The sequence below is a fragment of the Trematomus bernacchii genome, unplaced genomic scaffold (genome assembly GCF_902827165.1).
Source record: "Trematomus bernacchii unplaced genomic scaffold, fTreBer1.1, whole genome shotgun sequence".
NCBI classification, from domain to species: domain Eukaryota; kingdom Metazoa; phylum Chordata; class Actinopteri; order Perciformes; family Nototheniidae; genus Trematomus; species Trematomus bernacchii.
This window is the reverse complement of record NW_022988043.1, coordinates 15,292,556-15,316,559: the sequence shown is the minus strand read 5'-3', so window position 1 is coordinate 15,316,559 and position 24,004 is coordinate 15,292,556. Positions and strand designations below refer to the sequence as shown.

The window sequence follows — 24,004 nt, the reverse complement described above, 5'->3', positions numbered from 1 at the left end:
GATATTGGTTAGAAATGTGAGTTTAAAAGGGGGCTAAGTGGCTTAAGGGCACACAACAATAACACCAAGAATGACAACACATTTCTAGTAAACAAGTATAACACTTAAAGTCAAGTTTATCCAAATATGAGGAGACTTCCAAAATGTTATAATGTTGTCAAATATTAAACAATTCAAATAAATTCATTAAAAACTCTAACTTAAAGTACAATCACTCTAGCCACGAGAACATAAACTGTTTCCCATAAAAATGCATATAAAAAACAGAGTGTATATGCTGCATATAGGCTATGTGTATGTGGGTGTCCTGTATGGTAGAGTGCACATCTAAATCTGTGTACGATTTATTATTATACAAAGACCCCGATCTTTCCTCTACACATGTGAAAAGTGTTCCTTATTCAGGCCTGTCTGTTAAAGCAGTGAGCCCACCGCACTTGGCGCTGATCTCGCGAGAGTGGCCCCTCACGGCGGAGCCTGGGTGATGCGATGCTGTTGCTGTGGGTTTGATTGACGGGAAACATGTCGGTGTGGTGGGAGCGAACCGGGATGCAGCTGCTGCCAAGGGAGACAGGGAGTACCTGCATCCAATCCACACATCAGCACCTTTAAAACCATCAGGCTTTCCCCTCAGATACGTCTGCTTATGATGCGCTCAACTGCTTCTATTTAAAAAAACAAAAACATCCATTTAAAACGAAGGGGCACCCAATGGATGCTGTGGCAAACCGTGTAGTCCCGCTCGGTATCTTCATATTGTGTTTGATTTAGCCTACAATCAGAGACACCTTGATGAAGCAGCAGGAACTACGAGGACTGTTGTTGCAATGGAGTCGACTCTCTCACGGCTCAAACCGCGTCTGTAAACCTACAACATCTCGTTTCATGGCGTTTTGCAGCAGGTTGCTCTGTTCCGTGGGCTTCTCCACGTTTCTTTTCTGAATTATTTTTTTGTTTTTGTTGTTTTTTTATTTTAATTTTTTAAGCGCAAAGGGGGGGGAAAAACCGACCACTGCTCGCAAAACTATGAACGAGGAGATGACAAAAAGCGAGGAGCAGCATCTTAGTTTGCAGAAAGCCTTGCAGCAGTGCGAGTTGGTGCAAAATATGATCGACATAAGTATTTCTAGTTTGGAGGGTTTACGGACCAAATGTGCCACATCCAACGACTTGACACAAAAAGAGATACGAACGCTGGAGGTAAGCACCATTTGAGCGGAATGACTGAAATACTGCTGTGCATCTTCATCAAAATCAATACGGAGGGCTGTCACCGTATGTTATTTATTTCTAGGCCACTATGCATATTTTCCAGTGCCTTATCCACCACAAACTGCTTTTCCACTATCGGGGTTGCCATTGCATTCATATGCAAATATTTCCACTGCTATCTGTTTTGTGCAGTGCAATAAATCAAGAGGCTACGGGGCTGCAGTGGGCTGTTATAGACTTGCGCATTCTGCAGGTGGCGGGGAGAGAAGGTAGCTCTTCTCCATCAGAATAATATCTGAAGCAGTCGAGGCCTATAGGCTGCCCGTGTTTACAATCCATTACCAATATGCCAGCCTGCGTATCTGTCCTCTTAGCGCATCCAGGCCCTGCTGCTGTTATGCAAGGCGAGCAGATTACTCAAAATTGTTACAAAATATCGTTATCCGTTTAATTGGCCCGTGGGGTATTCCGTAAATTGCGTTACGTAAGCGCCATCATATATCAGTATTGTGTTTGAGATGTCAGATTGTCCGTTTTTAGACCACTTAAACCAGTCGTCCCCCCCCCCCCCCCCCCCCCCTCACCACTAAGAGGCTGTTACGGGACATATGCAATGCCATAAAGTGCGATAAGGTCACTGAAAACTCACTATTAAGCATTGCGGACACAGCACACTATGGAGGGCCTGTAAGAATCTTATTATGATGCCTCGGGAGATTAAAACAAATACCATTAAGTGCGATAAGGTCGCCATAAACTCAGCACTGAGCAGGGCTATCTGTGTGTACCATCAGACCACTTTAAGTCCCAGAGGGAATATAATGAGATATTATATAACAATAAAGTCACTTGTGAGTGCCACACACTAACCCCAACCCCACAGGAACATGAGGCTATAATATGTTATACAATGGATAAACACATGTATTTAATACTGTGTCTGAGCTATTAAGTGAATTTTGCAAGTGTTGCACAGGCATTGGGATGGACATGTAATCCAAGAGTAGAGAAAACTAATGTTAAGTAGACATGTTCTGCCAGCATGAGCAGGCTACAGTGTGGAGATAAATGTTCACTATGTTCCCAGAATTCCTTGCAAAGCATACTAGATTGTTTGTTGTGCGCATGACATAAGTATTGTTTTCATGTTACAACATTTGGACAGGGTTGTAACTTTGAAGGCAATTATAAATCCTTAATTATCAGCATATGCCATATTTATAACAACTTTTCCACATGGCAAAGGAACTATAGGTTTGAATGGTTGAGACACAGAATAGTAGTAGGGCCATTTTGGGAAAGCAGGGAAAGGTGTTTTATTTTTTCTCAACCTTCCTTGTCATATTGTGAAAAGTTACATAAACATAAAAAAGGCAATGGTATTATTCAAGTGAACATTGATGGTGTAGGCCTACAGTAGACGTTCGACTAACTTATTATCTTGTTATCCTTTAAAAAGTAATGACAACATGACGACAAAACATTAGCTGTGCCATTTGGGATGTTAAAGGGACCTTGCAGAGTAATGCAGTAATGCAGTAATGTTTGTATCACTTGTTCTACCAGACTGACATGCCACAAGCATAATGGTTAATGTGAAACATTTCTGATGATTTCAGGGGACGGTAATGTCGAAGTCGAAGCCAATTGCAAGCTTGTATGGATAATACAGACTCCAAAACATTCATAAGTTATTAATTTGTTTATACCTGATCTATTGAACTGAATTAGGGAATGCATTGGGGGGTAGTCTTTGTTATACAACACACCAGTGGAACATCTGGCCTCTCATACTGTAGTTCTTCAAAGTGACTCTGCTCTGCAGCAACATATCTTGAACATATTAATTTCTCTCTTATCATGTCTCTTACATTTTATGAATTGTTGTCTATAAAGTTGTGTCACTCTGCTCTTTTAAGGAAACATTTCCTATAACTTACATAATTGGAAATGTTAAGGTTGGTGATGGACAAATTATATTATTGTGTTTCATAGCCATGTTTCCCAAAAATAACATTCCCTGAGCATTCTGCCAAGCTATGCATATTGCTGAAAGCTGCAGTATGACAAAAAATATATAACAGTCCAAAATAGGAGCCAAGATGAATGAATCCTGGGAAAAATGAAAATAATATTTAACCCCCCCCAGACATGTTTTTAATTAAGTATGTGACAAAAGGCTACCATGATTGATATTTAGTTTATTATGGTTTTCCAACAAAAAACTGTAAAGGGGCTAGAATGAAATCTCTCTCCCCCTGATATGTTCTGGATCTGGCCCCGCCCACACCTGCTCGAGCTAGCTGACAGGTGCGTACTGCGAAGCATGGATCCTGAGCGATGCGTTTCGGTGTCTGGTCTATTTTCTTTGTTAGAAAACACCTGAGAGAATTAGCCATACATGTTTGACTCAAGAGAAGTCTGTTGTGCACCACAATCTGGGACTAGCAGACCTATCTACATGGTAATTAGCACGTTTTATTTAGCTCATGTTGTTTGTTAGCTTGTGAGCTTGTAACTGGCAGTGACTAGCAAAATGCTACAGTTTGTGAAACAAACAATTAATTGACTTGTTTTTGGAAACATGGAAGAAGATTCCAGGGTCAGTTTTAAATAAAAATAATTGCACACTCTACCACGTTTGTACCATCTTTCTATGCTAATGCTATCTTTCAGTTTGTTGACAAGTCCACTCTCCGCGTGCAGGTTTCAGGTTTATGTGCAGGTGTTGTGATGCGCGTGACTGTTTCCTTATTGATTTGTGTCCAGCCTGTCCTCCTACAAAAAACGACCAAATAGGTCGATTGTTCAGCAGCTTATTACGACCCATAGTCACGTTTTATAGAGATGGGCGAGTCCTGATTCATCCGGATCATTAACCCGGATCCTAGAAATGAGCTGGTCGTGACGAGTCTCCCCTCTCCATTAACCCGAGTCCTTGAGTCCCACACTTGGTGTGACGTACAAATTAAAACTATAAATTGCGTCACTCGCTACTCTCTTTATAACATGTAAAATCACATTACAACGTACCCCAGTCCATCTACCTACCCTTTAGCAAGTATACAGGATAGCTCCCAGCCAGAAGTGATCGTTTGGCTCAGGGGAGGGGACGCGGATCAGTGAAACTTCCTGCAGACTCGTGGGGACTCAGAGGAGCCGACGGCTCCTAACCGTAATAGCATAGCAGATCCAGCGATCCATACTCGTCATGTGCACGAGCATAGCCCCTCCTCCAGCACCCGGCTCCCGCGCTATATTATGCACGAGTCAACAGCAGACTCAGATTCGCAAATCCTGACTCACTGTGCAACACACAGCAGAGCAGACTCGTGCGGACTCGGAGCCGTATATAGCAACAGATCCAGAGATCCAGCAGACTCGTCCTCATGCACGAGTCAACAGCAGACTCAGATTTGCCAAATCGCAAAATAACCCTTTTTTTTGTGATCAACATTTTTTAATAAAGCAAAATACACTGTGTAGCGGAGGTTAATATAACGTCAGTTTAATAGATAGATAGATAGTACTTTATTGATCCCAAATTGGGAAATTGTTGTTGTTACAGCAGCATAAAAGGCATTTTACAATAAAACAAAACTACAAAATATACAAGAATAGAAAGAAAGATTAAATAAAATATAAAATATAAAATATACATGTCGAAATAGAAAATATACATGCAGATATTATATATATATATATATATATATACAAATATATATATATATATTCAAAATATATGGAATAATAATATGCTCGTGAAATGCAACAACTTTTCGGTTTCACCGGTAGGATTTCTACGGTCTTGGTGATGCTGACTCATATGACTCAAATGACTCGTATGATCCGGATCTCTTCAATGACTGACTCAGAAGACCCTGAGTCCGTAAAAGGATCCAGATTTGCCATCTCTAACGTTTTAAAGTGTAGCACCTCTAGTGGTCGTGTAAGAAACAACATGCTCCCGTTGATTGCAAACGCGCCGGAGAGTCGTTTATTCACAAATAACCCTCTCTGGAAAATCCTAAATTGTAGGATAGTTTGGCCATTAAAAATGCTTTTTGATTAGATTTCTAGCGAGAAATGTATATTAAAATCTACGTCCAGTGGATGTGTAGGATCTATAGTTTGATAGATATTACGAAGATGATTTGAGGTCCCGCCAGGAGAACGTGTACTACGTCTTTACGCAGTGTCAATGTAAAGTTGGCGTCAACCCTCACTGGGTGAAAACAGTATTTCCGGTCTAGAAGTTTTCATAATAAAACCGGAAGTATTCCCCACTGTCAAATGATTACACAGTGATATCTGCATTACTCATCCACTAAAAAACATCAGTTTATCCTTGTTAATTACACAATATTGATTGGTTTAAATTGTGTACAATGCTTTTGTGTTTTTAACCTTCGATTCGGAGAAACAAATAGTTTTTTCGGAGTTTAGACACTATAGAGTTTCCGAAGACACTACACTACCCAGAATCCTCAGCTATTGTTTGGGACTACAACATCCGCTTTCCTTTACAAACCCTGTGATTAGTCCTCAAGCTCTGTGATTGGATGTTGGAGTGACAGTGCGACAAGGTTACGCCGAGCTTCAAACAGCTCTTTGAAATGGAATGTAACCACGGCAGACTATCCAAAACTGGACTTGAACGGATCCAGCCCAGCTCCCCCCTCCCCCCTCCCCCCCCCCAGAACTACACATGCTGGCTATTGTGTTTCACAACATGTTCTCTATGGCATGTCTCTACTGGGAATTGTAGTTTTAAAAGACGTTTTTGTATTTCCAATAATTAGAAGTTACCAGTATTAAACTGTACACCCCTGGAGCTTTAGGGGATACGAAACACAGTGGTGTTATCAAATTTAAAACCATATAATTAATAAATGGGTGAAAATTGCTTGTGTCCATAATGGGCAGCATTAATATACCCTCATGACAGCTAAGGTCAGAAGAGCTTTATTTAACAGCTGGTCTTATGTCTGTGACCCCTCCTGTTGTTAATTGATAAGCCTGAAACATGCACTTGTCAAGGTTCAGAGGCACATTTTGCAAATATGGCAGTAGCCATCGATCATCTTAAGATAAGATAAGATAAGATATACTTTATTGATCCCAAGTTGGGAAATGTTTTTGTTACAGCAGCATGTACTACTTTGTTCTACTCCACTACAATTCAGAGGTTAACCTGGTATTTTTACTCCACTACATTTATTTTAGTTACTTTGCAGATTCTGATTAATGATGTGAAATATAAACAACCCTTAAATCAGACTTTAGTTACACCTGAGTAAAATTCAGGGAAGGTGATTGTCAAGTGCCAAAATAAACTATGCAATATATTGGACGTTAAGTACTTTGTCAGACTTAATATTTATCTGTTGATACCCCCAAAGTTTTGTTCTTATTCAAAAGAAGACCTTAACTTAAAGTATTTTTTAATGTTTAAATAAAGCCTTATTAGTTTGTCTGTTTTGCACATCCTCCTATTAATATCTTTGGACGTCCTCCACTAGCTGTTTTATTGTAGAGATCACTACAGTATCTTGATATTTTCTATTCTATATTTCTATCATTGACCTTCTACTTTCCCCCTATTTTGTATGTAGGCTACTCTTAATATTTAAATGTTTTCATCAAATATAACATATTCAACAACTAAATAAAACAGAACGATAAAGAAAAATACAGTTTCAGTCTCTCGATTTGAAGCTTATGCATTGTACCATGAACCTGTATAGACCTGTAACTAGTAGTAGTTACAGGTTGACTGTAGTCAACTGCATGAGGAGAAAGGTAGTTTCTGAAGATGTTACAAATAACACACAGCATTATTACATACAGCATATTATTAGTGTAGGACACTTATGTATGTATAACATCTGAAGATGTGTAGTTTTATTCATGTTTTCACATAATTGTACAGGATATTGCTATATTATTTCACATATTGTAGTTCAATAGAACTACAATATGTGAAATATTATAGCTGATAATGTATATATATATACATTATCAGCTATAATATTTCACATATATATATATATATATATATATATATATATATATATATATATAGTGTAATATATATATATATTAATGTGTATACACATAAATATCTGATATCTGATATCTGATGTCTGTCTGTGATGTAAAATCACAGACAGAAAGGTATATCCGTCATTTAATGGTAAGCTATTGAAAATGTGATTCCATAGATGTGTCTCCCATCACCCAAAGCCCCTGACTATTCTCTCAACTCAGTATTTACATTCTTATATTCAAAGAAAATCAGTAATATCTTTAAAAACTACAAGTCCCTTTCTATCAGCTGTGCACCGTTATGGTGTAAATATAACCTATCTACCAATTGGATCAAATATAAAAGTCAGCCGAATTAGTGTTGATACTGCAAGGAGACATATTGTGCGAATAGAAATGGAAGATGTTGTTTAATTGCTGATATATTTATGATCCACGTCACGTATTCAGTTTCGGCGGCAATTCTTCCAGTTTGTCCAAAGGTCTTCTAATCAAGGCTCTATAAATAAAGAACTACGGCAGATATGTAATATTTAATGCAGCCGAACCGTGTATTACAATGCCGTTATGTGATGACTTCCAAAGAGAAAAGCAAGCACACTCGGAATAAAGTATTATTTTTAAATGTTTTCGGATTTCATATCGCATAAACACCATATCCCGACGTGCATTGCGGTTAAAACATCCAATCACCAAGCTTGAACGGTAGCTGAGGATTATGGGTAGGTAGATGTTTTAGCCTATCACCTATCAACCTCTGAAAAAAGAAATGTGTCTCTCAGAATCGAAAGGGAAAAACCTATGGGAAAAACACAAAAGCATTGTACACAATTTAAACCAATTCATGTTGTGTAATTAACAAGGATAAACTGATGTTTTTAGTGGGTGAGTACTGCAGATATAGCTTTGAAATCATTTGACAGTGAGGGGAATACGGTTTTATTATGAAAGCTTCGAGACCGGAAATACTGTTTCCACCCCGTGAGTGTTGACGCTAACTTTACATGGACGCTGCCGTTACACGTTCTCCTGGCGAGACCTCAAATCATCTTCGTAATATCTATCAAACTAGGGCTGTGCGATTATGGCAAAAATCATAATCACGATTATTTTGGTCAATAATTGATATCACGATTATTAAATACGATTATTCATTGACTTTGAAAACATCCATTTATTAAACTTTAAAACAAATACAAATAATAATTTGAACAGTGTCTTTTTAACTGTTGATTACCCTGAACGTATAATTCAACTGAAAAACCAATACAAAAATAAATGATATCAAAATAATAAATACCAATAAACAAGATCAACAAATATTTTGGAGCACACTTCAACAAGCTACTAAACATATATAAATATGATAAATAAAAATAAATGAGACTAAAATAAATTAGATCAAATATGTCACAACCTAGCAAAGTAAAATAATCGTTTTTTTCGATTATGTTGTTTTCGTAATTGTGGCAGGCCAAAATCGTAATTGCGATTAAAATACGATTAATTGCACAGCCCTATATCAAACTATAGATCCTACACATCCACTGGACATGGATTCTGAAAGTACAATATATATGTCTCGCTAGAAATCTAATCAAAAAGCATTTTAATGGCCAAACTATCCTTCAATTTAGGATTTTCCAGAGAGGGTTATTTGTGAATATACGACCCTCCGGAGCGTTTGCATTCAACGGGGGCACTAGAGGTAGAAAACTTTAAAATGTGATTATAGGTCGTAATAAGCGCTTGAACAATCGACCTATTTGGTCGTATGAGTTGGAGGACTTTGTTGTTTGTGTCATATTTGCCCGTTAGAAAGCGATTGTCTCTTTCTAATTTTTAACATAGTTTTCCCAGGGTGCGTTTGAATCTCATATTCTAGGCATCTCCCTTTAGAGAATTGTGAAAATAACTCTCTAGTGACAAACTTTGCACGGATACAAGTCAGTAAAGTCAAGGTCTCAGGAGACACGAAATATAAGAAAAACACCATTTTGATTGTTGGTGATTTGCAACTTTTGATGCTGCATTACCAGATTTGCTTTGCCACTTGAGGGCAGAATAATTCCAGAACACATGTCTAGCATATTACCTTACGAAGTTGTTAGTAGCTCAAATAATATGCTTATTTAAACATTCAGCAGAATAAGAGTTCATTGAAGTGATGTGTCTGGCCTCTTGATGAAAACCAAGCTTGGTGCTATATTGTCTCTCTTGCTTTTTTAGGGGATGGAAGTTAGTGCACACACAGCATCCATGCTGTTTGGCTGAAAACAGATGTATTCTTCAGATGGAAATAGAGTTGACAAGAATAGCTTCATTTAAGAATATTGATTACTGTGCTGTCACTTTTCACATCTCCAGTATCCCTTTTATTTTTAGTATTACCATCCTTTGCATCCAAGTAGTGAGTCTGCAGTTAATGTCCCAGTTTATATCCCACCTGTGGTTGCCCTCTATACCTTGAAAACAATAATCCACAATGATTTCGATTTGTAGCCTATAGCGTCAAGTGAATCATTCACAGTGAGTAATTTAAATGTTACTTGTTTAACAGCAACTTAGTTGTATCTCCGTGTTTAAGTTTTGGTTTAATCATTACTGTATTTGTCAATGCTGTAACATTACGACTTTTGTTTGCTGCTACTATCTACAATGTTGGAGAATCACAGCCGTTTGCCACATTTGTATGAATTGTATGCCCAACGGACAAAATAATAGAAACACCAGCATGAATTCAGGTCAGAGTGAGATATTTTGGTCGTCACGTATTGTTGTGGGCTTCAACTCTTCTTTTAAGTTAAGGCTACAATCACCTTATAAAACACATTTTATCAATACCCAGGAACAACCTGATCTCACCAGAATGCGTGACTCCACCACGACTCCTTAACACTGCATTGCGTGGTGGAGTCACGAACTTTGCTACATTTACGTGTCTGCACCACGCAAACAACGCCAATGTAAAGTGAATGAGGCTCCTTTGTCGTGGTGCACACACGCATTTCTACAACGTCCAGCAGTGAGCTTTTATTCTATAAAACGTTTTTAAAATCTACTGTATAGCTTGTAGTAACTCACAGGAGGCTTCTTTTATTTTATTTGTATTCATAATAATTTTTATTTTTCGTCAGAATGTATTATGGTGCATTATTCACCAATGTTTGTTCTCAAAAAACAATGTATTGTAAGTAATACAACTGTGATTTTTATTAAATTAGTTCGTTTTTAAGGAAGGCCAGAGCTTCAGCTGTGTCAAAGAGATTGTTCCCTTTAGTTAACGTTATTTAAAAGATAATTATATTCCTATTTGATTAAGTACCCTTTATTGTATTACGGACCCAAAGAGCTGAGCGTCCATTCCTATAGAGTGGCGAAGTCCCTCCCACTTACTTCCGGGGTATGGGACCTTATTCCGGAAAAGTTATGCATTGAAGTCAATGGGGAGAGAAAACTTATCTTTCGATCCCGTTTGAATTGTGCCATGAATTACACATATGATGTTTGTCAATCTTAAAAAATCATTTCCATGTCAAAAAAGTCACAGTTTGTCGTAAAACTGTTGAAATATAAGACTATGAAAAATACGTAACTAGAAAGACTACAAATCCCAGAGTCGCGTAAGTGATGTCACAATTGTTTACCTCCACCATTCAGATACCTAAGATCAGCGCAATATAGATATAATCTATCTATATGGCGCTGGCTAAGATAAGATAACTTTAACAAGATGCCTGTGTGCTTAGTACCAGGTTGTTATTATACCAGCAATGGGTCTTGCTCGTTCTTTTGCTTCCCGTCTGATGAAACGACCAGGAGTGGCTTGATCAAGTTAGCTACCTAGCTAGTAGCTAGCACGTTAGTTAGCATTACAGCCTTGTCATTTTTATTAGCCTTAACATGAAGTAACATTAAGTAACCCAAAATGTTAAACAGTAAGAGTAGTAGTCATATTTCGTGAACCCTTTGAATAGTACTGTCACCGGTGTGATCATTCTATAATACACCATTTAATTCCGGGGGAGAAATGCTAACGCTAACGTTAGCATCGGCGATCTTTTCTACTTCATGCTATCTGCACAAATGGTTGACATTAAACATTAAAACGACCAGGCAGTTCAGAGAGAATCAAAGGAAGGCAGGCTTTGCATGACATTCTTCAGGACGTGTTTCATTGTGGTGATAGTGAATCGTTTGTTGACAAGACAGTAGTGACGGCCATCTTGGTGACGTGTGTAGTTGACCAGAGATGTAGTTCAGTGAGCCTTTCACACAAACAAATGTGTTACTTCACAGTTTTACGACACATTTTAATTTTTTTGACTTGCAAAATTATCTTTTAAATTGACAAACATTATATGTGTAATTCGTGGCACAATTCAAACGGGATCGAAAGATAATCTTTCTCTCTCCATTGACTTCAATGCATAACTTTTCCGAAATAAGGTCCCATGGGGCTCAACCGGAAGGGGAGGGACTTCGCCACTCTATTGGATAACAGAGCATTTTACACCCGGAAGTAAGTATTCTCCTTACTGTCCATTGATTTTATTTACAGTGATATCTGCACTACTCATCAACTCAAAAACACCAGATTATCCTTGTTAATTACACAACATTGATTGGTTTAAATTGTGTACAATGCTTTTGTATTTTCCCCTTTCGATTCGGAGAAACAAATATGTTTTCGGAGTGTGTGGATGGTAGAAGACACTACACTACCCAGAATCCTCAGCTGACCTCCAACTGCATTCCAATGAAAAAAACGTTTCGTCAAAGATCAAATCATACTTTATTCAGCAGTGCTTGCTTTACTCTTTGAAAGTCATCACATGAATGCATTGTAATGAATGGTTTGGCTGCATTAAACATTACACATCTGTCGTAGTTCTTTATTTATCTACAGAGATCGGGCCTCAGAATGGACCGGAAACTATTCTTTTACCGTTCTATTTTAATTTCACAATAAAGTTAGTAGTAATAATTTGTTTTGATATTATTGTTTTTTATTAACTACTAGACCGCTGGGTCATGTTAAGACCATCTTTTCTGTGTTGCTGTGGGTTTTTTACATCGCTTTTGTGTTACAAATATCAAAACAATAACAGAATATATCCGTCGTAAACTAAACCAGAAACAGCAGTATATTTTATTTTGTTAACACTGTAAACTTGACAGCTTTTTAACCCGCACCTCCTACTGGTTAAAGCACGTTATTACACGTTTAGAGTAATGCAATGCAGGTAGATTGGGTTGCTTTTTATTGACTGTTTTAAAATGCCTTTTTCTTAATGTCTTTCATTTTTGTAAAGCACTTTTGAATGTGTTATATTTGATGAAAACATTTCAATATTAAGAGTACATACTCTTAATATAGTGGGAAAGTGGAAGGTCAATGATATAAATAATATAGAATAGAAAATATCAAGAAGATACTGTAAGTGATCTCTACAATAAAACAGTTTAGTGCCTGATAGGAGGATGTGCAAAACAGACAAACTTATAAGGCTTTATTTAAACATTAAAGAATACTTTAGGTTAAGGTCGTCTTTTAAATAAGAAAAAAGCTTTGGGGGTATCTACAGATATTAAGCCTGACAAAGTACTTAACGTCTAATATATTGCATGGTTTGTTTTGGAACTTGACAATCAACTTTCCTTCAATGTTAACTATGTTGAAGCACTTATTTTAACTGATATTATACATATTAGTATACTCTTATAAGATGTATGTAGATAGTATAAGAAATGTTTAGAATATGTTTAATGGTGGAGGTACACAGATATCGATAGATGTCTTGTGATGCACTGTTGATGAACCTGTGACCCAAGTGTTTCATTCATTGCATAACTACACCGTAGTTGTGTATATGATATGTCAATAAACCTTAGAAAATCTTGAAATCTTGAAAGGGATGTGCAAAATAGCCATTATATACAGTTTTTAATGAACTATTAGTAGAGAATAACGAGTAATGAATATGCTTTAGGGATCTGCAGATACATATTTAGTCTTCTCAAGCACCCACTACCAAATATCTCGCCTGATTGTTGGCTGAATTCACTGAATTTTACTCCGGTGTAACTAAAGTCTGATTTAAGGGTTGTTTATATTTCACATCATTAATCCAAATCTGTAAAGTAACTAAAATAAATGTAGTGGAGTAAAAATACCAGGTTAACCTTAAAGAAAGCCCTCAGGATTATAAAAGACCCCCATCACCCCACAAACTGTTCTGTCTGCTGCCGTCTGGCAGGCGGTACCGCAGCATCCGGACTAAAACCACCAGACTCAGGGACAGTTTCATCCCACAGGCCATAAGACTATTAAACACCTGAACTTAGAAACAACATCCATAACATTCATCTGGCTGCTACTTAGAAATTATTTATCTAATATATCATATTCCAATCACTTGTATATAGACTCTTATTGCACTATTTCACTTTTTACTATTTTACTATTTTTCTTTTTGTATTTACTTGCACTATTTGTTCTGTGTAGCCTATCTGTTTTATTGTGTTGCACTGTTGGAGGAGCCTGTGACCTAAGGGGGGGGTAGGACACGTTCTAAGCACATGGTGTAGTCCTATAGCTGGGTAGTTCTGGGTAGTGTAGTGCCTTCTGCCATCCACACACTACGAACAAATATTTGTTTCTCCGAATCGAAAGGGGAAAATACAAAAGCATTGCACACAATTTAAACCAATCAATGTTGTGTAATTAACAAGGATAATCTGGTGTTTTTGAGTTGATGAGTAGTGCAGATATCACTGTAAATAAAATCAATGGACAGTAAGGAGAATACTTACTTCCGGGTGTAAAATCCTCCGTTATCCAATGGGAATGGACGCTCAGCTCTTTGGGTCCGTAATACAATAAAGGGGACTTAATCAAATAGGAATATAATTATCTTTTAAATAACGTTAACTAAAGGGAACAATCTCTTTGACACAGCTGAAGCTCTGGCCTTCCTTAAAAACGAACTAATTTAATAAAAATCACAGTTCTATTACACACAATGCACTGTTTTTTGAGAACAAACATTGGTGAATAATGCACCATAATACATTCTGACGAAAAATAAAAATGATTATGAATACAAATAAAATAAAAGAAGCCTCCTGTGAGTTACTACAAGCTATAAAGTAGATTTTAAAAACGTTTTATAGAATAAAAGCTCACTGCTGGACGTTGTAGAAATGCGTGTGTGCACCACGACAAAGGAGCCTCATTCACTTTACATTGGGGTTGTTTGCGTGGTGCAGACACGTAAATGTAGCAAAGTTCGTGACTCCACCACGCAATGCGGTGTTAAGGAGTCGTGGTGGAGTCACGCATTCTGGTGAGACCAGGTTGCCCAGGAACCAACACAGAAACGGGTTTGGGCTACTGTAGAAACTTACTTTGGATAGAACTGAACTTCTTTCTGTGTCACTTAATTTATTTAGATGTTTCACAGCAGAATTAAACAAACGTATGTGTGGCAGAAATGCTCAAGAGAGAAACACATATTATAATTGAATATAAAATTCACAAATACAACAAAGCATTAACTCCTGAGAACCATTTAACGTTCCTCAAATCCTCTTGAGTTGGAGAGCTTTCAGGATGGCAGTGCTCTTATTGCCTCGACGACAAATGAGTTGTCCATCGGGGGTTTTGCTGAGGATCACAATGACGTCAGCCATACGCAAAGCCTTCCTCGTTAACCTTCCCTGGTCCTCATTGAGTGTGGTGTGTTTCCATCTCTATTATCAACCTATAGGATGCAGATTGAGCCTCAGACACAATTTGTTAGAAGCATCGTGCACTGACCTTGCTTTGGCCAAAAGCAAGGTGTTACAGTAATACTGGTTTCCATTAATATTTGTATGCATTGTTGGCGGTAGCCCTTGGATACACTGGAATGATCCACGCACATGATGTGTTTTTTTAGGCTTTTATAGAGATGCAGACACATTATAGAGCATGACATGTGAGCCAATTATGTATTTTATCTAACAGAAAAGAGAGAAGGTCACAACACGTGTAGCATCAGCATTTGTTTCTTGCCTCAAAGGGGGAACTATTGTATATTTTAAAATGTAGCTTATAAAGGGTTCATTGTGCAAACTACGTCATACATAAGTGTTCTCGACCACGTGTAGACCTGTTCAAATAACACACATTAGAAGGATGTATGGAAAGTCTGTGGAAAAATGTCCTCTTGTCTGTGTCAAACTGCATGCTGACAGATTTTGTACTAAATAGGAATATGGGCTTTTTGGACAGTCTCTCCTTTCACAGCGTTGCTTATTTGCTTGAATCATTCGTACATTCAGAAGCTCCAATCAAAATGTAGTAGTCAAGGTGAAAGGGTTCAAACCTAATTTGTGCCATAGGCCTGGACTATTCTTGATACATCGTTTTTTGTGTGAGAAAAAGGCAAGTAAGCATACTACTGTATACATTTTATCCTCTTCTCAGAATTTGACTAAAATAACACTGCACCTGCATGCTTCACATATATTTGAGATTCCCTGTTAAATAAAAGAGGGTTTTCACGTTCATTTTATTCTTAATGTGCCCATTATCTGTGATTTACATGTGAGACCTGCAGGAAACACCTAGATAGACATATTTTGAAATTCAATATCATTAGGTACTGAAAGGTTTCTGTACCAAAGAACCAATGGGGAAGTTCAAGTAAACTCAGAAACACTGAGATCACTGAGGGGGCATCTTTTATAGATGGATGAGGACTGATTGAAGAGTTATGCAAAGGAGTTTCACACGGGTGCCTAAGATATTCATACGCACTGAGTATCAGCTGTGAATGTATCTTTTTCTTTTGTTTACCACTGTTAATGCAATAGAGTTTTGTGTCTTTCTATATTATCTGCCATAGCTGTTTTGGAAAAAGGGTGTACAAAAATGGACACACATTTGCAAGAAAAGACTTCTGTTGTGCTCAGATGGGGATGGAGATGTATTGGGTCCCATTCGTATTAAGTGTGTTCTAGCAATGGAGAAAAACTGTGAAGAAGAACGAAAAAAGAGAGCTTTTCTTTGATTTAAAATGTTCAAACCATGCCTTCTTTTCACACCTGTTGCTGAGTGGGCATACAGTAACAGTGGCTGTTTCTTTGGAGTTGATATGGCAATCTTGTTGGCAGGCAGTTGCTGATTTACAAATCCAGAAGTTGCAGCAAAGTTATTATTCTTTTATTATTATTTTTGTGTTTCCGGCATGCATATGGCTTATGTTATTCCAGTATTTTCACCAACTAGTTTCTAACTGTCACTGTCTGCTGTTAGAGGTTGGGAAAGTTATGCACAGTGGGGTTTAGAGCTTTATTTATATAGTTTTACTCAACATTAATGCTGCCACTCAATTTCCCCACTTTTTTATTTATTAAGTGACCTACCAAATTATTGGAGTATAATTTAATATTAATCATACAAATATGAATGATTTCGTTTTAAAAAACTGGTCAGGGCAAAAATAAATGGTTACCTTTCTCGCTTTCATGACAGTGTTTCCCATACATTGATTTATTTGTGGTGGGCCGCCACAATTAAATATCGTCCACCACAAATGGATCTCATAAAAAGATCCATTTGTGGCGGACGATATATATATATATTTTTTTTCTTTTCTTTTGGTGGTCTAATCGATAGTGAGGTGGGCTGATGATCGGAAGGTTGCGAGTTCAAATCCTGCCTGGAACACCACTACTAGTGTGCCCTTGAGTAAGGCACTCAGCCCTCAGTTACTCCAGGGAGAATGTCCCTGTAATTGGTCATTGTAAGTCGCTTTGGAATAAGGCGTCTGCTAATGCCTAAATTGTAAATTATATTTTTGGGAGAATAAACCCCACAGATCCTCAACTCCGGTGTGTTTTTTAACAACGCAATGGGTGTGGTGCGGTGCCCCCACAAATAGAATCAAATGATGTGGGAAACACTGAATGTGCTTCCCATCGTTACACAAACAGTAACAAACAACCAATCAACTAATACGTAACCTTTGTGATATATTTTCAGTTTTATTTGCAAAATGATCAGTTACTTAAGTACGCTGCAGCTCAGTACGCTGAATTTGGGAACTATTTCTACTAAATACACATAAAAGTGTACATTTTAAGCCGCATTACTTTTCATGTCTTTATATGAATTGACGTTTAATTAAAAAATTGCATCAGCGTTTCCTTAAAGACCAATCATTGTGTTTTTAGATACGCTTGAATGACAGTGCTGGATGTTGATGCATGAAAGTACAGGACTGTAGTTTCTCCGAGCAGATACAGCTGCTGTGGAAGTTAGTCTGCTGCACATTCATTAAGTGTTTCAGTGTAGCGTTTGTGAACATTTCAATAGCTCCTGGCCAAATGGGAATAGCCCCACATACACTCATCTTCTTCAAACTTAAAAGAACAGTCAAACATTTAAGGAAATATGCTGGTTTACAGCATTTATGTCATCCATAATAACAGTGACTTTAAAAGGTACATCCAACGCCTTGGGCCTTTTATTTTGAAAGTTTTATTGTTGACAAAATTAAAGTAGATGTTAAAAAATTAAAAGAGACTTTCTACCCTTAATAAATGCGGCTCTATTCACTTCTTGTCTGTTTGTAACTGCACTAAATGTTACTTCCTTTAAGTTGCATCATGGATATAGGGTCGACCCTATCCGAACATTGTCCATGACATACACAGGAAAGGCTTGTTCTGAAAGCATTGATTTTTACATTTTTGTAACTCTGTGGTTAAAAAATCCAAGCGGCATCATCAGTGGCATGCCTAGCAGTCGAGGCAAGGACAGAAGGTAAAGATAATAAACTGTGGAAAATACGGATCATTTTTAGCCTGTGTCGTGCTAGTGTTAGCCTGCTAGCCCTAGCAGCGTATGCCTGCGCACCTGCCCACAGTATTCCTACAGTATGTTCAGTCCCTTCTGGTTTTGGCCAGAGCAACGAAGTACAGAATGCCTTGCCAAAATCTGCTCCAACTGTAACTATGGGATGGCGATGCCGTTTGTTGGTTGGTTAAATGAGGGGCATTCAACTAAAACTCAAGTATGGCCCACTTGAGACCGTATTCCTTGAGAACAGCAGCCTTCTTCTATCTGACGAGACAGAGAAAAGTCATAACTCTGAAGAATGAATAGTTCACCTACTGGCTGTGTGCTCCCGGTCAGCCTCTATTTCAGGTTTTCTCTTAAAGTGGACCTATCATGCTATATTTGAATAATATATTGTAGGGCCATACCTATATAAAACATGTCTGTGAAGTTTTTTTTTCAAAATACCAAACAGATCATGCATTTTAGCCATGCCTCATTTCGCTCTATTTGCTCTTTTCCAGCCCTGTTTTTGCAAGGGCTGATTCTGTGAGAAGTCTTCTTCGCTGCTTTTGTGGCAGACTACAGCGCCACTTACAGGCCTGGCATATGTACTACAGCGTCTCCAGCGCTTTCGAGCGGCAATGGCCGTGGCCGTGGCCCAACCCCCCATTCCCCTGATAGGTGGAGAGTTGCCCATATAGGCGGAGCTCCCTGTTTCTGACGTCAGAACAATTTCAAATCTGTATCAGCTCCGTTGCAACCCCGTTTTTAGAGATTTGGGTATGGAGGAAAAGAGAGAGGGTTGTGTTTTCTGACACTTGGTGAGTTCCCTGACACACCGGGGACACATATTCATGTATAAAAGACGTACACAAGTGCATTTTGCATGATAGGTCCCCTTTAAACAAAAGCAATATATTTTTTAAGCACCTGTAGCATGAGGCTTATATATATATTACATTACATGTCACTTGTTAGACACTTTTATCCAAAGCGACTTACATACTCAATACTGTGGGCAATCCCCACAGGAGCAATTTGGGGTGAAGTGTCTTGCCCAGGGACACAACGACATGCTGACTGCAGTGGGGTTTGTTTGAACCTGTGATCCCCTGATCCCAACACCAACGCACAACCCACTGCACCACACACCATATATTGTTTTTAAATGATGCTATACAGTCAGACTTCAACACATTTAGCCAGGGTAGCTGTGTGTCTTATTGTGCAGAGCGTTAGCAGCTGCTATAGGGTTTACATTCAGAGGTGACTTGGGAGACCCTCCTCCACTGGTTTCTCTTTGGTATGCACTATGCACTGATAGGACAGCAGTTATAGCAGTCATTTTTAGCTGTGTGTTGGGCCCACCACAGTTTATCATTTGTAAGTCTTCAAGCATCATGTCAGCCACTGTCTTGACCTTTTTTTACTATCATTTTCTATCAGACCAAAAACTCTAGCCTACTTACTGGTTCGTAGAGTAAGTAAGCCTACAGTCAAAACCAAATATATAGTTTTCAACATGTTAACTGTTCACACTATAATAAGAAATCTCTGCAAGATGCAAAATAGTTTGTTTAAATATATTTTATATAGGGACCTCATACCTTAATGCTTTTATAGTATTAAAACGCAGTGGAGGGTTGTACACAACGTCTGTTTTAGAAAGATGTTCTGTATAAAGCTAATATAGCGTTGTAACTAAGCAAGGTGTAAGCAGTGGTTTAAGCATATTCTGAAGTCAAAGGAGCACAATTGTAAAAATGTGATTGTGTGCATTCAAAATTGTACTTCAAAGAAGAGTTGTCTGTAAAATTAACTACATTACAATCAAATACTGCTAGTAATGATACATAAATATGTTGAGTTAAGCAGATTACCATGGTGGAATTATACGCGTAAACGTTGTGTACAGTTTGTTAGTTTAATCTGTTAAAAATGTTTTGTGTAAAATCTGCAAAGTAACTAGCTGTCAGACGATATATTGGAAAGGAACGTATTCTCCCCGAAAATGTAGAGGAGCGGTATTACATAAGTCGGTATTACATAAGTCATAAATACAGAGAACCCCTTTATTGTTCTTAAAACCAGTAGTTGAGTAAATGTACTTCGTTAAATGATAAAACAAAATCAAAGTGGCAAATTAACCAAGAATAATAACAGTTAAATATATATATAGAGAAAATGTATTTTAAATATCACACTTACTAATGAACTAGTTACAATTGTTGTCCTTTATTTTCTCATTGAGATAATTATTTCATTAATTGAGTTTTTATGTATATTCATAAAAGATAATTGTTGATTTATATATCTAAGATTTATTTTAGATTATTTTAGTCGTGTTAAGTCTTTAATACATTTTGCATGATGTAAACATTAGTATTTGTATAATTGTTGTACGTGGTGAAGGGAGTGATCTGCATGTGGGTTCAAACTGTGTGATACGGCACTCCACCTAAAACGTCAAGGGGAACAAATTAATCTTGTTCTTTTATCTAACAGCATATCACACACATTACAAAATGAAATGCATTTATTTTTGCTGTTATTTAATACACATGACTTGGATGTGACCTCATAGATAACCCAGATCTGCCCCCCTTACTTACCTCTTTACTTCTCTATTTTCTATTTCCTTCGAGCACAGGTTCACTGCCAGGCCACTGAGCTGTCCTCTCTAATCTGAAGGCCTATATTCCAAGAAGTAGCTCAATGCTTTACAAATAACAAGGAAAAAGGATGTATTGAACAGAGCAGCATCGTAAATACTATCGCCGGTAGAGGAATGGGCTACTTAAGTACAACATACTTCACCTGCTTTTAACCTACAATACAAGTACTATGACATAAGAGAGCAAATATGGGGTTTCAAAATGAAAACCTCCCAAAAATGTATTGTGAATTAAACTTTGACACTCAATTAGTAAAAAGGAGAATATTGCATGAAAAACATATATTTAATGGCATTTACAAAGATAGTAAACAGCTACATTTACTGGCACCCTTAAATACATGATCAATTATTACAGACCACTACTGCTGCTGTTCATTATGGGGGGGGGTCGGCGGGAGGGAGAGTGTTTTAATGTCATTTTCATACTTAGCACAACTTTGATCTCTGGTGCTTGTAACAGGATTAAATAGGATTGCTGTGGTTCTGCCACTTTTTCCACTACTGTGTTTTTTTATTTATTAAAGTACCTTTTTGGACCAGAGAGGACCTTTTATTATAGAGATTAAGGGGGAGACAGGGGAGGACATTGCCTGAATGTTCGGCCGAATCGGGGTTCGAACCGGCCTACTAGGCAGCGGTTAACGCATATGCCACTATTGGGTTTTTATTTATTGTTAATTCTGCTAGTGACAAGAACAGGCCTAATCAACAAAGACTATGTTTTTCTCATTAAACACTAACATACGTTATGGTGAAGTGCTAAAAAGTAAGTTCAGTCAGTGTATTTTATAAATCATATTAAACACTCTTTATTCTTAAATTCACATTTATTTTCTTCTTCTACAGTACAACAATTAATGAGTTGCATGCATTGAAAAGACTGAAACGTTGACTTTAATTCAATGTATTAATAATAAGCAACAATAATAAGTATAAATAAAAAATACTAGGTTCAACTAAATATTATTGCTTACAACTAACCTACTACAGTTATGTGAATTTGTTGACATAATACATTTATATTGATTCTGACACTTCTACATCCATCTCACAGATGTAACCTTGCTTTGAGAAAAAAGATTATGAATTTAACCCTTTTAGAAGTGAAGTTATAGTCATTTGTTCTGGGCATGTCATTTTCGAGCCTGAAACCTGAAAAACAGGCTTGGGGTCTAACAGGTTAAAATCAATGCTTGTGTTTTTTCAGTGTGTTGTGCAGGACAGTTCTGCTTTAAACAAATGAATAGCTATCATATTATATATATTGTTTATATTGATAGTTGAAAATAAGTAGAACATGTCCAGCCCTGCCTCACTGTATCGATCCCTCTTGTCCTCAGGGGAAGTTGGTGAAGTACTTCAGCCGCCAGCTGTCCTGTAAGTGCAAAGTGGCCTTAGAGGAGCGCAGTGTGGAGCTGGAGGACTTCCCCCGCCTCGGACACTGGTTCCGCATCGTCAACCTGAGGAAGGAGGTCACACAGGTAATACATCCAGACACGCACGTCTTTTTTTATAAAAGGAAATCTTACGTCCCATAGCGAGAATGTAATGTTTTATTGCTCTGATGTACAGGTTAGAGTGCTGTCTAACCAACATATCATGCAGATGACTGTGAAGGCTATATAACAGAATTGATCATTTTCAACATTAAATGTGTCACCTGCTCTGTTCACCTTTCACTGACTTGCTTACTTGAATGTGCTTTGTGTGTGATTTGGTTTTAGTTTAGCGTTTGCTCTTGTGTTTTGTTAATTGATATAAACTAAACTGTGGACTTTTTTTTTGCATGTTGCCTTTTTCTTATTATAATTGATCAATTTTCTCTTTCAAGCACTGCAGAAATGTTATAAGCTGCTGTTCCACTTACAGCCGCTAGATGCTGGCTGCAAGGAAGCTTTTGTCTCTTGTAATAAAAACATTTATTACCAATATTTATGCTCTCAATAGTAAACATCACATCTTGTAAATCGCTTTAAAATGTGAGAAATGTTTGTTCAGAAAAAAGGCTGTTGAAGCTAGAATATGATTTGATTACTAGGCATTTGATTTGATTGGCAGGTCTCTCAGCACATTAGTCAGCTACAGTAGTTGCAGCTTTTTAAACTTAAACTTGTACGTTTTTGTCTCATCTGTGAAAGATTAGAGAGCCACATTCATGCTTTTCAAAGTGACACAGACAACCCAGCATTATCGCAGTGACATCTTTGTTCTCTTTACTGAAGATAAAACATAATCACTAAAAAAGGGGTTCAACATTTGGGGGAAATGTTAAACCCCTTTTTCTCTTCATTGTCAATTGCAAACCATGCATTCCCTTCATTAAGATTTGATCGTAACAATGCGTGTGTCATGTACTTACACGGTGTGTGTGTGTGTGTGTGCTTTGCAGGAGATGAGCCCGGGCGAGGTGACCCTGGAGGGCCTGCTGGAGTTGAGCGAGGAGCAGGTGTGTGAGCTGCTGCAGAAGTTTGGTGCCAACGAAGAGGAGTGCGCCCGACTCAACGCCTCCCTGTCCTGCCTCAGAAAGGCCCACCAGCTCGGTGAGGGTCCACGCAGAAACACACAGATAAACTCACACAGATACACACATTATCATTCAAATATCTGACTTTAAATAGCCAGTTACCACTAGAATCTGAAAAATTACATTCTTAACTAGTTTGAAATGTGGGTTTTTAAGTACATTTCTATTTAACTTGGTATTATCTGATGTACAAGCTTTCAAAGGTTTACAGTATAAGACGACTATGTTCCCCTGTCATTATCCCTTAAGTGAAAAAAGTAATCTCGGCTTATTAAATGCTTTTTTTGTAAGGTACGAAAAAGACAGTATAATAAGTTAAAAGATCAAACTAGATGATTGGTACAATTCTAAAGACATCAGTCTGAAATTCACCTTACATACTACGTTACTTTAGCTTCAGCACTTACAAATATGGCATCCATTTTTTTGGATGATTTCCAGGTTGATTCTGTCATTGATTGCCATACATTTCTTTTTTACGAAATGTTAAAATCTTGTTTAGCTAAACTGTTCACAGCTGCGTCGTCTCCTGCAATGTCCATATGCAAGCTTCTCTTTCGTTGAGGACGTCTCAGATATTTTAGGCAGCAAATTCCTCCATTTTAAGCCTACTGGTGTACATCCTCTTGAAAACAAACTCCTACATCAAAGCTTTTAAACAAATCTTTATTGACAATTGTCAATATCCAGATTTGGCCTGCATGTTATA

At 37.7% G+C, this 24,004-nt stretch overlaps 1 protein-coding gene across 4 annotated transcripts in view; it reads left to right on the top strand.

Annotated features, from left to right (window-relative positions):
- Positions 1-490: 490 nt before the first annotated feature.
- Positions 491-24,004, top strand: part of ksr2 (kinase suppressor of ras 2) — a 104,029-nt gene continuing 80,515 nt past the window's right edge. For all 4 annotated transcript variants that reach the window (XM_034118693.1, XM_034118694.1, XM_034118695.1 and 1 more), the window contains exons 1-3: positions 491-1,200; positions 22,112-22,252; positions 23,161-23,311. In XM_034118693.1, the coding sequence (XP_033974584.1) occupies positions 1,027-1,200; positions 22,112-22,252; positions 23,161-23,311 (466 nt within the window). In that variant the 5' untranslated portion in view covers positions 491-1,026. The remainder of the gene's footprint in view (positions 1,201-22,111; positions 22,253-23,160; positions 23,312-24,004) is intronic.